We start from the raw sequence: 18,146 nt of genomic DNA on the forward strand, positions 1-18,146 counted from the left end.
AACTGCAGAAGCAAGCAACAAAAAAGACTTTTAAAGAAAAGGCAATAAAATGACCATTCAAAATAGAGCCAAAGAGAATGTAAAAGGCAGCTAAACCATTGATATTAGGAAATGAGCAGGAATAGCTACCATCCCAAAGTATTTTTAGTACATCTTTACCACAAAAACAATAGGTGATTCAAAAGGAGTAAAAGAGTCCATCCAGCTGTGCGAAGGGTCCCAGGTTACCTTAGCGAGGTCGAGGCTGTCGCCTTGCGAAGGTGTCAATTCGGGGGTGTGTGGTTGTGTCTGTGGTAGTCGCGTGGAAGTAATTCCCGTAAACTGTAACAGGAGGGCATTCTGGTGAAGTGTTTTTTCCTTATTCCTCTGGCGAGTGGTGTCAAATTTTACGGCCATTTGAGAACCCACTATTGAATCCTCTATTATAGAGGCCGTAGATCTCATTTCCCCCGTTAACCAACTATCATCTATCACAACAACAAGGTCAAAAGTCTTTCGCCATTGAATCTCATCGTTCACTGGCATTGGAAGAAAAGTCGTACTCACACCTGTCAGTGGAAGGAATTTACCAATGGTATGTGTAACTCCTATGTGGGGCAAAAGAAGGTAGGAATTGAATGCAGCAATTGCAAGAAGTTGTATCACCTAAATTGTGTCCCAAAAACGCACCAAATGCATCTTCCAGATGATACTAACTTTAATCTATTTGTTTGTTATGAATGCTATGAGTTTTCAGAGGACAGCACTTCCCAAACTGATCTATAGATATTTTGAAGAGATAAAACAAATATTAATCTAAATACATAATAAACATGTAAAGTTTTACTTTTTGAGTCCAAAAATAATTTGTTTTGAGCGTAAAATCATTAAAACGTAAAATTTTTAAGTTACAGCATTGGATTTTCACTTAAAGATATTTTACCACCTCTCACTGTTTTAATATACTTACAGGTAAGATAATGATCGATTCATTAGCTTAAAAAGGCTATATTTCTTTAATATATTATAACTTAAAAGAAAATGTGCTAAGCAGTGCGTGAAAATCTGGTGTGCCAATAACTGGAAAACAGTGTGTCAATAACTGGAATAAGGGTGCCAATAACTGGGATTATTGGACTTTTTAAACAATTATTTTTAGTAAATAGTTGTATGTAAAATATAATTCGCTCACATGGGGAAACTAAAGCAACATGTCTCTCAGATCTAAGGCAAGTTATAAATAAACTGAAGTTGTGATACAACGGTCACAAGAGTTAATTTTCTTCGTCAAGGTCCTTAAAGTGCCAATAACTGGGTAGTTTACCCTATCCTGCTTAAAAAAAATTAGTTATAAATAAAATTAATTCAGTAATGTAGTCACTGATCGTTCTATAATTTGAAAATATAATAGTTTTTCCCAAATTAAAAGGTGAAAAAAATCATTTTTGGCCAGCTTTTTTCGATTCCAGCCCACTGTGCGACGGGAGAACGGAAAGCGTTACTCAGATGTTAAACGAATTGGGTTGGAAGCCGCTGGAGACTCGCAGGCCGCGCGCTAGGATGAGATTGGTTGAAAAATTGTGAAATAAGAGTGACGGGGAGAACATCATATTAGAACCTCTACACTTTTCTGCGTCCGACAGTAACGATAAATTAAGAGAGATATTTATCGAGCGGAGAGGAGAGGGAATTCGCTTTTACCCCGCACGATAAACGACTATGATAAATGCTATGCATAGTTTGGTAAGAAAATTTCTTTTTTACGTGTATAAGACTTGTGTTCTGATACCCCCCGCCACACGCCTATTGAGGCCGCATTCGACGTAGTTTAGGATGATGTAGATGACCTCCATAAAACTTTAATCAGAAAAAACAACCTACCACATGCGCATAGTAGTATCTTTCTTCAACAAATAATATTACATTGCATTTTGGTGCTCCTTCAGAGATGAATTTTAAACAGGTGGGATGTTTTGCATCCAGAGAAACAGACTATCAACATCAACACTAGCAATATCTGCAGAGGCAAATTTGGTATTTATCCACTCTTATTTCCTTTGTTTAAATCCAGATCCCGGGAGAAGTCCTTTTTTCAATTATGCCATGTATCACGGGCGTACCCAGCGAAGGGCAGCTGCCCCCACCCCTCCCAAAAAAGAAAATTCGCAGAGGTTTTTAAGCAAAATCAGTAGTGAATTGAAACGAAAGCATTCAAAAAATTTTTAAACCCATGACAATTAATATGCATTAGTATAAGATATGTAACTAAAATTAAACTATTTTTCAAGGAAATAATCTCAAAAATTAATGTCACAACTTGGTTTCCCCCCCCCCCCCCCTTCCCATAGACAATGGCTTGCCCCCCTAGTTATCATCCCCGTTGCGCCCTTGTCATGCAAAAATTAGCAGTAGTAGGAACAGATAACTAAATCATAGACCAAAATGACAATTACAACCTTGTCACACTTAATCAGCGATGTGGTTACACTATCACAATCTAAGGTACAGCTGACACCGGTGGGAGACAATAAAAATGTGCTTAAATTTACGAAGTAGCTCCTTGATTCTTGATTGGCTGAAAATTCCATCAAGTCATTTAGGAGGATGTGTGCAGGGAAGTTCATGTTTAAACGTGGAATGAAGGGGTCACAATAATTTGAAACTAAGACCTTTTTTTTCAAAAGCCTACCGCAAAGGCAGTTGTCTAAATTAGAGAACTCCTAAGGGGCGCAGTCTCCAGAGAGGGGGTACGGCCCCCCTGAAGACCCCTCTATACACCACAGAATGTATACAAACCCATCTTCCGTCAAGGAGTGGAGTTTGATACATAACTCTGTAAGCGTAGTTCCTGCATCTATTTCCGAGATGAACCAAACGACTGATCTGAAGGTTTTTGCGGGACTTCCGACGGCACCGTCATCATCAGACATTAAACAACGCGGTGGTATCCGGGAAAACATGATTATTCATCATATCAATTATTCTTCCCGGCATCACCGTGAAAGCCTTCACAATAAAACCGGTATATTATAAAAAAAAGATACATATGAATTTTAATGAATCAGCCAATACTTATAGACTCAACACGGTTAGGGAAAATACGTTTTTTTTTAATAAGTCTTGTATTCAAGAGCGATCTTTCAACAAACCGTAGTGTTAGAAAAACATTTGACCTCATTCATTGCCCCATCATGAAAATAAAAATTACACTAAATATCCCGCAACATACTTCAAAATCAGTATCCGGCGTAAAAGGATGGGGGATGCGAATGGTCTTTACCACTCAGAGAACATGATAATATTTAAAACATATAATTTTTTCGTCCATTCTCTCCTACATTGAGCTCAAAATAATGGAATTTAGCATATGGCGAAGGGCAATATTACCGCAGGCCCGCAGAGGGCATATCTGGCGCCGCAACAATACTTTCGTTCACCCTGGCAACCAGTAAAACGTAGCCGTACGGTGACATTTTATCAATTGGATTTTCCAAGCGATACAGAGCGGATGCGATAGCATACTGTGGTGTTATAAACGAGGTTTAAACGCACTTGTTACAGAATAAAACAGCTACAGTGAATAAACATCAATCACTTGAGTAGCAGAGGAAGAAAATAGTCATCTCGCGGGCGTTTGCAGTCAGCTGCAGCCGGCGGAGTTCCGACTTCGACCAGCAGAGTTCGAAAATAACTCCTGCAAATAAGAGATTGCATTTGTTTCCTGAAATATATAATCACATAATCGATTACATTGGGTGAATTTGGAGTTGATACCAAAGAGCAGATTTCACCATCTACATTTTCCGCCACGTACATCATGAAACGAATTTTAAAGAGAGTTCCATCGAGTGCAAATTCGGCCAAAAGACGACGTGTTCAAGACCATCCAGTGACACAAACTCCTGCCATCGCTTGTGACATCTCGCCTGGTGACAACAACCGTCTATCCATGTCGGCAGAAAAGAAAAGACTGGGACACGACCATGGAAGGGCTAACACCAACGTTCGTCCAGATGCCGAAGGTGAGATAATAAATTATATCCATTCCAATCCTGTGAACTGTGGCATATTTAATCGTCCTGTCGTGCAAACTGAACAGAATACAGACGGCGGAAACAAGGGAATTGGTCGCAAAAGTGCGATCCTCAAAGCAAATGGCAGTCGCAAGGTAACAGATAACAGTAATAAACGTGTCAGCGTTGAATTTGACGTGGTAAATTCTCATCTTTGCCCACCAACGAATCCTGGCGCTTCATATCGTTCTTGCGTGCCATCTAAACGGAAGGGTGAAAGCTTGGGTAGTGTTATTAATTCACGCCCCTTCTCACCAGAGCAAATTTATGACATGGAATATTCTGATATGCCCCCTAAGAAGAAAAAATTGTGTCTTGACACACAAATGGAATGCAATGACACTTTCGGCAGTGGTAACGATGATTTATCAAAGTACATGTATATTCCAATGGAACTTTTTGATGCCTACAAACATCATTACATGATGGCTGAAGACGCCAGCAAATATTTTTTTTTTACCCATCCTCGAATATTGCTCCCCCATTTGGTCAACTGCTTCTCCCACCACACTAAAATTAATCAACCGTCCACTCAATTTCTTCTTAGCAATAGTTCGACACCGCATACCTCACCTCAGATTCTCTTCACGTGCCGAAATACTTCTTTCACTTGGATTATTACACCCCAACCACCGCAGATTGACATTAGACATCAAATTTCTTTACCGCATCTTAAATGGGTCCTTCAGATCCAGTGATCTCCTATCCTTCTTTTCACTACGCATTCCTGCTCGCAAAACCCGCAATACTGAACTTCTACACCAGCCCAACTTCCGTCTGGCAATATCTCAACGATCCCTCTTTTCCCGCCTACCTTCTATTTTCAATTCAGTCTCCAATACTTCTTCCTCTCTTGACATCTTCGCCTCCCGCTCTAATTTTAATAACCAAGTGAAAAGTCTATCTTTCTGACACTGACCTTTGTATCTGTTGTATAAGCTGAAAATGATTGTTACTTATGATATTATTTTTTTTTACATGTTCATTATTATATTTATATAATTTATTTTGTTTATAAGCCCAATGTAAAGGCCTTAGTGCTGTTTTTGGTGTGACATAAATAAATAAATAAAATAAATAAATATCCTTATATGTTGGCTGAAGACGATAGACAGCAATGGGACAATAGAATGGACCGCGAGAACCCATACCATCATAACGAAAGTGATGCAATAAACGGATATTACATTGCATCACAACAGCCTAGAGCCTGTCACCATCCTTGTGAGGCATCTGAGGAGATGGACTTCTGTACTCATGGAATGGACGGGATGAATACTGGCTTCCAACCTCAATATGACAATAGGGATCCATGTCAAAGTGAGCTCAGAGAAGAATGGGAACAACGGGAAGGTGTGATGGCTGGCGATAGGTATGCAGCTGATCCACCAGCACCGAGCCGGCCTGCAGAAAACACGAGTGTCTCCGTAATTCCGCTGGATTTTCTCCGTGGACTAGCGGACCGGATTGGGAGAGGAGAGGCAACTGAGGAAGTTAAGATAATTTTGGATTTGGTCACGGATATGACGGAGGATCCGGAAAACGACCTGTTGTGGGTACAATCCGAGCCGATAATAATGGAGGAGCTACTACTTAGTTTGGCGCACAAAATCACCGACGAAAAGAGGCGACAGCAGCATGGAGAGCTCTACCCGCAACACACGAGCTCTGTCCACCAATACTCCGATCAGATTTCATTTGGGTGCAACACGATGAATACTGGCTTCCAAACTCAATATGACAATAGGGATCCACGCCAAAATGAGCCCGCAGAAGAATGGGAACAACGGGAAGGTGCGATGCCTGGCGATAGGTATGCAGCTGATCCACCAGCACCGAGCCGGCCCGCAGAAAATCCGAGTGTCTCGGCAATTCCGCTGGATTTTCTCCGTGGACTAGCGGACCGGATTGGGAGAGGAGAGGCAACCGAGGAAGTTAAGATATTCCTTGATTTGGTCACGGATATGACGGAGGAACCGGAAAACGACCAGCTGTGGGTACAACCCGAGCCCATAATAATAAAGGCGCTAATACATAGGTTGGCGCACAAAATCACCGACGAAAAGAGGCGACAGCAGCATGGAGAGCTCTACTCGCAACAGACGACCCCTGCCTACCAGTACTCCGATCAGACTTCATCTGGGTGCAAGTGCTACTACCACTCTCTCTACCAAAGAAATTCATCCGAAAATGTGAGTACATAATTTAAGTTGAATTAAAGTACTATTGCCTAAGGTAGAAGGCTTCCTTTCTCTGAGTAATATACGAAATGTTTACAAGAGCGGGCATCGATTTCTGTGCGTGAGACCAGCTTTGAAAAGGTGAAAACCTGGATCCCGCGGTGGATCTGATAGGGTGTTTGGAACGAAAGCGTGTACACCTATGTCTCGTATAGCGCAAGGGATGCGTTCCTTGGGGTCTTTGCGCTATACGAATTTGCGTTATACGAGAGCGTTTTAACATTGGGAAGATAGGGAAGCATTCCTGGTAGCATAGGTGTTGGGTATCAAATACCCTCTCAACCATAAATATTCCCATAAATAGCCTTAAAATACCCTATTTATATAAATTTTACAGTTGAAAGTATCTTTAAAGATAGTGGTAACGCATTCAAAGACTTATATTCACGTTAAAAATAATTCGTACGCGCTTTTGAAATTCCCTCCTTTCGTGCGGGTAGACTAACATCTGATATCTCAGGGGTTCGTAATACATTGCCGGCAGTTGATTATTTTTCAAACCAGTCTAAAAACAACTATTGTGTCACCCAGGCCCTTTTGTCGCTCATCGAAATGACAGGCAAATGCTACTTTGAATGCCATTTCATAGCTAGCGGAGTTTACGAATGATTAATCATTTTAATTTGAAGTCCTCCGAAGCATTAGCAGCTACGTGAAAGTCTTTAAATGCCTTAAAACCAGACCCAGGTTTACCTTCCCTGAAAATGAATGCACGAAAATGCATTCTTTTCCAAAACAATATCGTCTCGTCAACTCTAAAAACTAGTTGAGGGGGAAAGGAACCACTTTGAATTACATATTGGAGTTCATCAGAAAATATTGCGGTGACTACGCTTTCAACACTTCCAGATTCACCTGATATCGCCGCACTGAAATACCTGCTTGCCGTTTAAAAGTCTGGAACCAACCGGAGCTTTCAAAAATGTCTCGGAACAAATACCACCCTCGTCTTTTGGTACAGATTCACAATGAACTTTCCGTATGTGTAGACCGCTTGGTTGAAGTTGTTGCGGCTGAGGTCACTGATGTTTTAACTTCGTCTTTATTCAGAATTAGGCATCGTGTATTTAAACTTCCAAGCAATATCGTTTTAACGCTCTCCATTTTCAAAGCAATCGGCCTCTTTCAATTTCTCTTCTAGGTTTATTGTTTTTCTTGATAAATTGATTTTTCTACCCGCATTCCTATACTATGCCATTTTCTCTTGGTTTTTACTCTGCATGGCTCTATCGAAATCACCTTCCACTGCTGAACCGTGTTCCTAAGACGCAGAGGGCCTACGACTGCAGGGAGGGAACGAAGCCATTGTGTTTGAGACTCTAAAGCGGACCCTTTTATGTGTTGATGCTATTCATACGCAACTCGGCTACCGCTCCATTTCTTCCCCGTGAATACCGATGAACTTGAAGGCTTTAGCGAAGACCCTCTACCTGGAAGTCAATCGCCCGATAACCTATGACGGCAAAAATTACGTCTCAAACCGTATTGCTTAAAAAAACTCATTTCCATTAGCCCCACGCTTAATTAATGATCTAAATTAACTATTATCATTCTGTTAAGGATACGAGATAAATTACTTCGGTATGCCGGCTATCTGGACCCAATGACGAGTAATACTTTTGGCCATTGCACAGCAATGGATTTCGATTAATATATAAACAAAAAAGAAGATTTGAGGCAAGAAAATAATGGTAATATGCGTAAAATGATAGCAATTTCGTGCGTACTTAGCGCAATTTCACGTTTTATCATCAGAGCGTTTAAGTTTTTTGATTAGGCTACACTGCGTAGCGATGTTTCCCCGAGGAACGAATTTGCGCTAGGATGAAAAGTTCTCGGGCTTTCCACCGGGTAATAAAATCCTTCTCCGCCGACGTTTCGATGTCCATCAGGGGCATCATCCTCAGGGCAACTGAGTGTCGAGACAAAAATTTTTGTCTTGACACTCAGTTTCCCTGAGGATGATGCCCCTGATGGACATCAAAACGTCGGCGGAGAAGGATTTTATTACCCGGTGGAAAGCCCGAGAACTTTTCATCCAACACCTACGCCGGGAAAACACCCGAATTTGCGCTACATCGAAATTGCGCTATACGAGACATGGGTGTATTTCATATTGATTCTTTCGATTGGGATAAGCATTTAAAAGAGGAATCACAGAGATGGAGCAATGTAAATATTTCAATGAATACCATAGATGATTTTTGTTCAAAAAAATTTATTCTTTGAAAAATTAGTAATTGGACAACCTTATTATGTGTTGTTACAAGCTTAGAAATCCTCAAAATTATCGTTACCTTTCCGACCCCCCTAAAGCTGGTAAGTGACCCCCAGAACCACACGTTTCCCCCCTATTCCCTATCCTGGATCCGCCACTACTAGCGATAACACCCTCACTATATGATTTCCTAAAAACGAATAAATGAAACAAAATATACAAAGAAATCACCGACACGTGGAAACTGGGTGACAGATTCCATGTTTTTTACATTGAACAAAAGGGACAAAAAAATACATGGGGAGGATATTTTTTGTCGAAGCTTATCTTAATTTTCTATAAAAAATTATTTCAATGAGTTACGAAATTCTGGTGAACGACACCATTAAAAATTTAATTCTCATAGTACATTAGAAATCTTCTAAACATCATCTATAACAATATGTTTTCTTTTTTTCACAGACGAATCGCATGGATGACGGCAATACATTGGAAGGTGGAGAAAGAGGACATCATTCCCACACCCATTGCCGTTCATCTATGGAGGAAAGAAACCAGTGCCAACGCAGAACTGGATACCTGGGAGGAACTGTAGCTGGCGAAATTCAGCTGCGAGGAAGACAGGTACAGACAAGGAGGAGAGGTACATCAGATATGGCTTCCGATCTCGAAGACTTCGAAGGATTGGAACACGAATTAAAAATGCTTGAGAAGAAGAGGAAGTCCTTGATAAGTGCACGCAATGAAGGGCTGGAGAGACTGTCGAAGATGAATGTAAAACCCCAGTTCGTAAGAGTACCACAAGGCACAGTGCTGGATGACGTCACATGCAAGATTTATATGATAAAATTACAACTATCACAAATGGATTAATATTGTTGAAATGATATCCAAAACTTGATTCACTCTCGTAAACCTGTGAGGAAATATTATTAGTTTTGCTTTTCTTATGTCGCATTAGGGTACCGAGTTCCAAATTATGCTCCTTCACTCTTTGTAAAATCAAAAGTGTTAGTTGTCATGCATCTTGTTCATAAAATTGTGTGAGAGCAGCAGGTCATTCACGATGAACTCCACTACCTTGTAAAATATTAATACAACGCTTTCATTTTGGTGATTTTTAAATTTGGTGTGTTCATGTGATTTTTTCCTGCATGGCCAAATTGTCCTACGTGTCATGATGCATGTCACCAAAGGCATCGTCACAATATCGCCATGGCATGCCAAGTACCAAATTATATTACATTGGATGTACCTGGGGATGCATTAAAATTTGATGACGTGGTTGGCTCTCTAATTGCATTGCATTATAATTTTTTACCCTTATTCTCCCATTGATCTCCATAGATTATATATTACACCGAATTTCATTAATTGAATGGCATCCAGTACGCGTTAATTCTTTTATCAAGGACCCACAGCTGTTTGTTAATTATTTTTAGAGTTTTTTAGTTTTTAATTATTGCCAATATAAATCTATAATTATACCAAATTTCGCCGGAATGACGCGACCAATATCCACGTACTACTTCAGGGATGGCGAAAATGATGGCTTAAATTATAACTATCAATTATATTATCAATTATAACTATCAATTATAATTATAATTATTACTTAATCATTTTCAGAGGTTGGTAGGGATGACAAGTGTCCTTATTTCCATCGTTTATCCATTGAATTTGCCATCACTGAACAATTACGTGGAATAAGCAGCAGCCAATCAGAGCACGAGACCAAATGAATTTTCTGGTGAAATTATTGAGCTTTTTGAGAACAACTTCAGTATTTATTAAGGAAGCCTTAAATGACGGAGTGATATAGAGGATGATAGTTTACGCAATCTTTCCCCCAAGGAGTCTGTATATAGGAGGCTCAATTACATCCCGTAGAAGGCTGATTTCTGTTGCCACTTCGGTCGCATTTTAATCGATTTTCAAAAATGTCCGTGGCGCTGTGGTGAGTGTTACGCGATCCACTTTCATCCAATACTTTGCTGAACATAGTCTGCCATAGACTTATAAGACGGCGTTTATACTAAATTAGTTCCGCATCACGCGATGGATTTTCACGTACTGGTTTAGGATCGGCAGCAATGACGGCTGACAAATTGAAGCTCGGACAGGGGCGGTTTGGCCAGGTAGGCTGAAAGGCGATCGCAGAGAATCCGAGTTTAAAGGGCCACAGAGCGCTAGGTACTGTCGTGAAGAATTATTATCAAAGTATTCTACCGATTAAGGGTCGTTTCCTAGGAGTGCTTGAGAAGAATTCCAAATATATGATGAAAATAAAGGCTCAACAAATAAAGCTAAGATTATTTGGAACAAGTTTTCTTTGCAATTGGAACAAGGTTTCCCATTTGTTATTGCCTGAATCGAAAGATTATTTCTCTTGGATTTTTTATATTTTACGCTTTTAGATTTTTAAATGGCGATATCTATTTTTCGCGGTTAAATGAAAAGTGAAAAACTTTAACGTGCGCGAAAACGCGACGGCTAACAATAAGTAAAAATGCTGGAAAAAACCTGTGTGAAGTCATACTGGTTCCGGCTGCCGCTGTGAGAGGCCACCTTGGTGCGAGGCTATGAGTGCCGCCACGATGCAGGCTGCTAGCAGGTAGCAGAGTACCCTGCTTGCAGGTAGCGCTTGGCTTAAATAAGGACCATTTAAACCCTACCAAGCGAGGGAAACTATCCAATCTTAGGCAATTTTTAATAGGTGATTATGAAGAGATATACCGCCGAGCTCTGTGCCACATGCATTCATTGGTAATCTCAGACGATGTAAAACTCCTGACTACGCGAATAGCATCTGGGTCCCTGTACCATCTCGTGGAGTGGCATCGCATTGCCGCTAATCTGGCCATTTTCAAATGAGGTTAAAATTGACCAATAACACCCGTCCAAACTGGGATTTCTAAAGCCAAGTAATTTGTATATTAAGAATACAAAAATGGCGTGTAACGAATCACAATCTGTCTTTAGTTTTCTTTGATGACGGAAAATACCCCATTGCGCAGGTTAGAACTGCATTAATTTCTAAACTGTCGTGGAATTGGGCGAATGCATGCACGAAATCAGAACAGGGGCTATTGTGCCATCTCACGTCCACGCATTCTCGCATGTGTTCTAGCAATTCATCGCATTACACGACGCAATTTTGGCTACGCCTTCCTATACACGTCAGATTGTGAAAGTACGTGCCCCGTTTAAAAAGGCGTTTAGATATCTTCACAACATCTAATGAATAGATAATATGTGTGCTTTTTAAGGTTTTTGGTTATCCCCAGACATACAGACAAAAAATTGTGATATTCAATTTCATACAGAATATATACTACCTATGAATACTGATTGAGACAACAGTTTTGTTAATATCATGGATGTATCTACTTGAATATCTATGAGGCCTTAGTTTTACTATCCATGGTGGGTGTTACTAGCAGGATATCCATGCAACGTAGTCAAAATATCCATTGTGTAATAACAATGTGTTTTTGCCCTATCGACCTTATTTAATCTGCTGCTAAGGGGATTACTAATAAATAATGCACGGGATTGTAGCCGAGTAAGAAAATCGCAAATGTCTTCAAGGAAAATAGTATTTCTTCAAGCAAATAATTTTAAAAACTATTATAGAGCTGTTAGAGTTTTTTTTTAAATGTCGATTTCATTCACCTTAACATTGCTTAAATCTTACCAACATCTTGAACAACCATGGCTTGCCACCCCTATTTTTGATCGTGGGTTCCCCCCATATTTTTGCGCATAAAAACTAATAACAAATAATGAAAAATAGCAATTTCACGAGTGAAAATATATTGAAAAGTGACAATTTCACAACTAATAAAATTTAATATTGTACTATGATTATATTATCTATTTATTCAACTTTTTCCTTGAAACTGCTCAGTAATTTAAAAAAGAAAAGACCTCTAAAATAACCTATTCGAAAAACCCTTCAAAAATTTTTCATCAAGTTTTTTTATGTTTTGACTCCCTGTTCTTATTTACTTTTTATGTAATATTATTTACCCTGAGTATTTCGTAAATATGGCAAAAAATGACTCCGAAGTATATAATATCCGCAAAAAAAACTTTGATTCAAGTAACCCGAATCGTTGTTAAAACACCTTTCACTCACGCTTCACGATAAATTCGAGCGTTGAGTGGGGGGGCATTCTAAGCTCGGGGTCCCCAGCGATTGCCGGCCCTTGCCAGACCGCCCCTGGCACTGAAGCCTTCACGGAAACTTGATTCAATGTGCCGCCTTGGCAGAGAGGTAATCAGTCAGTTGGCGATGAATTATTTCCTCAAAGGCTAAAGGTAAGGCACATAGAATCGACATTGGGCGGAAATCAGCAGGGGAGGAGGGCTTTCGGACTTTGGTGACGGGTATAACGAGTGGGTTTTCCATATTCTAGTAAAGTCTTAATTGGATTCAGAATAGTTGAATATTTCAAGCAGTAATGATTACAATTTTTCGGGGAATTTACGAATGATGAAATTTGAAATTCCATGAACCCCGGATGAGTGGGGTAGGGAACGGGCCAGTGGCATAGCGAGGGAGGAGGTACGGGGGGGTCCGAAGCCCCCCCCGAAATGTAGAAACACTAGTACTTTCCTTCGTAAAAGAAAACGAAATATTGAAAAATCATGAATTTACAAAAGATATCTTTGACAAATGAAGTTTTTTTGATTATGGAAAGTGTTAAAATTAGTTTATAACCCTCTACACATAAGCCTATTTTTTCAGAACCCCCGACTTTGGACCCACACCCGAATGAAATTCCTGGGTACCCCACTGGAACAGGTCATATATTTTGGTTAACATTTCATGATTTATAATGAAAATAAAAACCTTAATTATTGAAAGGCACGAGGATACTATCAAAAGAGGTAGAAGAAAGGCGTTCGTTTGGATTATGGGAAGCAGAAATGAAATACTGACCCATATCTTCAGGCTTAGCTCTGTGCATCCTATCCATTATGGAAAATGAAAGAAAAAACGTTGTTCACTAATATATTTGAAAAAGCACGACCCGAGCTTCAAAACATAGTTAACCTGATGATGAATCTCTGCTATGAAACCCGTGTTTCAAATATATTAGTGAACTCAACAAAGTAAATTGCTTCATTTTCCATTTCCTCATAAAGCAGGGATGGCAAGCAAAACTAATCGAAAGTCAAAACCAGTAAAAATTCAATAGTTTCGTACCGAAGAGCGAAGTATAGAAACGAAACTAAATGGATTTAATCCTGCAGTCTATTCTGCTAAACGGGGCCATACGTATGGCCGGACGTAAGTTTCGTATTTTCTGGCCCGAAATTACGGCCTATACCGATTCCACTAGCGAGGGGCCATATCGTATGATACGGACAAAAGGCTTTACGCCCTTTCTGTAGGCGAATATGAGGAATTTCATGGTACTAAGTGGATAAAAATTAATTCTATGTCCCTTAACTAAAATGGACTCCTATTAAAGGATAAATTTGGATTTTCTTTAAACACTGATCTGGCGGAAGACGCTGGCGAGATTTGAAAAAAGTGAATAACGCAAATCACGGACGAGAAGAAGCAAAAGAAATTTGTACACGATCTGTAACGTACATAACTATCATATTCGAGAATTGTACATGTAATGGATAGAGTTAGAACATGACATCCTATTGTAGTTCTTACACCCTTCCTCTCCTTCCAATGGTGTAACTATTGTCTCATGTCTGCAATCATTTGCCCCCAAAAGCCTTTGAAAGACCCGCCAAAGCACGATGAGATGAAATTGAAACTTTAAGTTTAATTTATTTTATTTTCATAGGCTTATGTTTAGGTAGCTGTATAAAATTAAAACATCAATATGAGACTATCATAATTTCCTTGATTTCTGGACGACACTTGTCCTTCACGCATCGACTTACTGCAGATTACCTTACTGCTAAAAAAAATGTTTTGCCCTATGTTTCTTTGTTATCCTCCCGCGTGAACCGTAACGCAACGAGAATCTTAAAATATGCAATATTTCATAGCAGATATTTCAAGTTACCTACAGATTTTTGAAACAAATAAGTACATAAGAATCTGCTAGCAAATGTAGCACAGAAAGCAAATAAAAGCCCGTTCCTACGTTCACTTCAACAGAGCAACCATTTAAAAAGTATTTCTAACTTTTTAGCTACAAACAAACTTTTAGTTCATCCACTATATCTACTTAAAAAGTAAGTAACAACTTCTTCTGACGCGCGGAAATATTTAATAAAAACATCATCATCGTATGCGAACAGATTACACGTTTCTTTCCAGATCGACGTTTTTCTTTTATGCATCTAGCCAATGCCCGTTGAATCCGCATGTGCTCCCCCGCAATATTCATATATTTCTTGTAACATTTGCTATATAATGGATGACACTTCGTAAATTTCTTTTATAACTCCTTAGGCGAGCTATGTTATTTTGTATGGCCCGTGTTATGACGGCCTCCTAGGCAGGCCATAGTATTACGGCCTTTAGGCCATAGCTACCGCCAGTGGCGCCGACTCCATGGGGCCTGAGGGGGCCCGAGCCCCCTCAAAAATGTGTCAGGCTTATCGATTTTCCCCGGAGTGTCCAGATATCGGTATTCGAGTTATCAGGATCTAATGTTGAACATGACGCTTCTAAATGACGCCCCGGTTTGGGCCCCCCCAATATTTTTTGTAAGTCGGCACACCTGGCTACCACCCGACTTATGGCCTTTCCCTCAGAGTAGAATCGCTCGAAGCTTATCGCCATACGTATGTCTCGAGGCCATCGAGTTATGGTCGATTTCGACTTATGGCCCGGTCATGCGATTGGTGGGATAACCCTGCTGGTTCTAAATTTTCACTTTCACGCAAACAACAACTACACAATACCATAACCCACTAATTTCGCCACTCTATCACCGCACTGCACGTGGAGGCGATCCCCGTGCGAACACTGATCGATTTGCGAGAAGCCTTGTGCTCGACGGACGGTACCTAATGGGGAACTTGCATGAATTTTTTTTATTTCATAGGCGGACAGAAAATTATTTTCTGAATACAACAAAGAAAACCGCATGTAAATCTGAGTTTTCTTTCGCGAGATATTTAATGATAAAGATAACGAATTTTAAAGCGCGGGAAAAACTCCCTCACCCCCCAAGCCACTGCCGACGAAGCCTCGATGACGTCAAAGGTGCCTAAACATCACGCGAAGCTATTGTTGTGATTGTTTGCAATAGTTGCCAGCAGTTGTGGGAGCTTCGTTTGTTAGACGTGTTGATTATTTTATATTTAAAGATAAATATCCGACGATAGAGGCTTGGAAGCCCTCATATTTTGCATTATTTATAATATTAATATCTGAGTAAGGGCATAAAATATAAAACTGGAGCAGTTAAACCAAAAATTTGATAATACCTAAATAACATCGTTGCAGGAGTCTGAGCCACGGCCATTGGAAGGGGGATACGTTAATTGTAAGTTGATGTTATCGACGGCATATCATTCATTTAAGTATGTAATTAGATCGATTTTGATGTTTACTAATGTCCGCTTAGCTTTTATACACAATAACTTCAACCGTTTTCTCGTAGGTACCGGAGAATTCGTCGTTTAGGACTGTCTGTGCTTGTATTATGGGGTGAATTCCAGTCAATGCAACTTTTGCTCGCTGATTGGAAACATCTAGGAACATTTTTGTGCCAAAATAGTGTTATTTTCAACGTGACATCTCCCGTTAAGCTACTGCTAATAATCACAGTGCCAGTGGTTGTAATGCACAAAGTTTGACAAGGTTGAAAAATATCGGCCAAGAGTTATCAGTGTTCCATCGTGATTGTTGTAAAAAGTGCTATTACGCTATCGATAAATGTCTAACAGTAGTGTAAAAATTGTCAGTGGCGTGCTAATCTCCGTTGTTCACCGTAGATATGACATTTCACGATCACGCTATTGAAATAAAAACTGTGTGTGAAGTTTGTTATTCCATTATTTCAACGAATAGCAATGAGAAATGTCACCTGTGTCACTTGTGTGGGCTAATTTAAGGGTTTAAATCAGTGAATAAATAGTTGTATTCATCATAACGAGTTCTGTTATTGTAAGTTGTACGTGATGAATATAAGAATGTGATAGTGACATCCAGTTTTTGATAAGAGTATTTGCCTATTTCCCACTATATTTTTATGGTATATGCTAGTATATTGTTTATAGATTTACCTATATTATTGAAATAGGTTGTAGCTTGTGTGTGTGTTGGCAGCGGAACCGATTCGCGATCTCACATGTGGATTGTGTGCAGACTGTTTTGCTGTGAATTCGTACCGTAGGACTACCTTCTCCGTTAATCCGGCGTTGCCAAATTCAACAGCACAGCTTACACTAATGTCAACAGCACAGCTTATGATCGTTATCCTCAAGTATTACAAGTTTCTTTTACAACTCGATTTGCCGCCGACGTATAGCAATAATTTGTCTTAACAAATTCCATGAGGGTCGTGGCATCAATTTTTGGTGTCCTAAAAAAAGGCTGGTGTCCTAACACCCCATGCCACACGCCTTTTAGGCGGCTTGCGGGGTATTATGTAGACGTAGATGAATTTCAGGTGTACTATTCGAACGAGTGGCAACGTTATCATCCATTTTTCTGATAACCAAAACACACGATGTGAAACGCTTGTACTTCATCATCCCGATGCCGCATTATTAATATCCCAAGTAATAATCTAGGCACAACAGCAATAGGAAAACTTGCCCAAGAATAACAGAACAAAATAAAGTGACGATGAGCGGCTAAATACTCCCTCAAAACAAATTTTACACCATGCGCTCAGCGTATTTCCCTACTCCCTACGGTTGTTTAGGCACCTATGACGTCACGCCTGGCCTCGGCAACGCTCGGGTGTCTTCGCGGAGTGGTCGGCTTAGAGAAATTTTTCTCGATTTTAAATGCAATTTTTTTATTTCTTTTGATGTTGAATGGAGAAACTGAAGGTATTTTTGCGAGCTAATGCATCCATTTGACTTATTCAAAATAGTTTTTAGAGCAATCTACGACCCATGCAAGTTCCTCATTGGCAAGGCTACAAGAAGTGGCGAGCCCGATGTTCTGGGAGGGACACCTAGACGAAAACCGATATAAACCTCGTCGCATACGACCCCGTCAAGCAAAACATCGAGCTATGCCGTGCGACCGTGGCCATGGCAATGAAGCATGCAGGATTTTGCGATCTGCGTGAGGAAAAAATCAAGATTCCGATTTCCTTGGGAAATTGCAGAGTTGTTGAGCTGCGCGCGCACATCTTCCCCTAAAGGGAGCGCCCTGACGTTCGCCCCCACGAAGGCCTCTAGCCATAGCGCCGTGCGAAGTACCTCGAGGGAGAGAAAGAGGGGAAATTCAACTCCCCTCCCACCTTCGCCCGCGACGACTCCGAGGAGAAATTTGATACTCATGATAAATTTGATACGGGTCGCTGGAACAGGGGTCGGAGTTGATATGTGAAACCTGCGAGCCAATTACAAATAGTAGAAGCCAACTTATGGGGGCCGCGTTCCTCTCTCATGCTCTGAAAAAATAGGCCTGCTAATGCGAAGATCCTTCCTTAAGGGGGCGCCCTAGCGTTTGAATTTCCCAATTTA

At 40.2% G+C, this 18,146-nt stretch overlaps 1 protein-coding gene across 1 annotated transcript; it reads left to right on the forward strand.

Moving 5' to 3' along the window:
- The first annotated feature begins 5,677 nt into the window (after positions 1-5,677).
- LOC124168488 lies at positions 5,678-9,458 on the forward strand. Its single transcript, XM_046546793.1, has 2 exons — positions 5,678-6,244; positions 8,973-9,458. The coding sequence occupies exons 1-2, from the start codon at positions 5,765-5,767 to the stop codon at positions 9,381-9,383; spliced, it is 891 nt and encodes a 296-aa protein (XP_046402749.1). The 5' UTR covers positions 5,678-5,764; the 3' UTR covers positions 9,384-9,458.
- Positions 9,459-18,146: the final 8,688 nt, after the last annotated feature.

The sequence above is a fragment of the Ischnura elegans genome, chromosome 11 (genome assembly GCF_921293095.1).
Source record: "Ischnura elegans chromosome 11, ioIscEleg1.1, whole genome shotgun sequence".
NCBI lineage: Eukaryota > Metazoa > Arthropoda > Insecta > Odonata > Coenagrionidae > Ischnura > Ischnura elegans.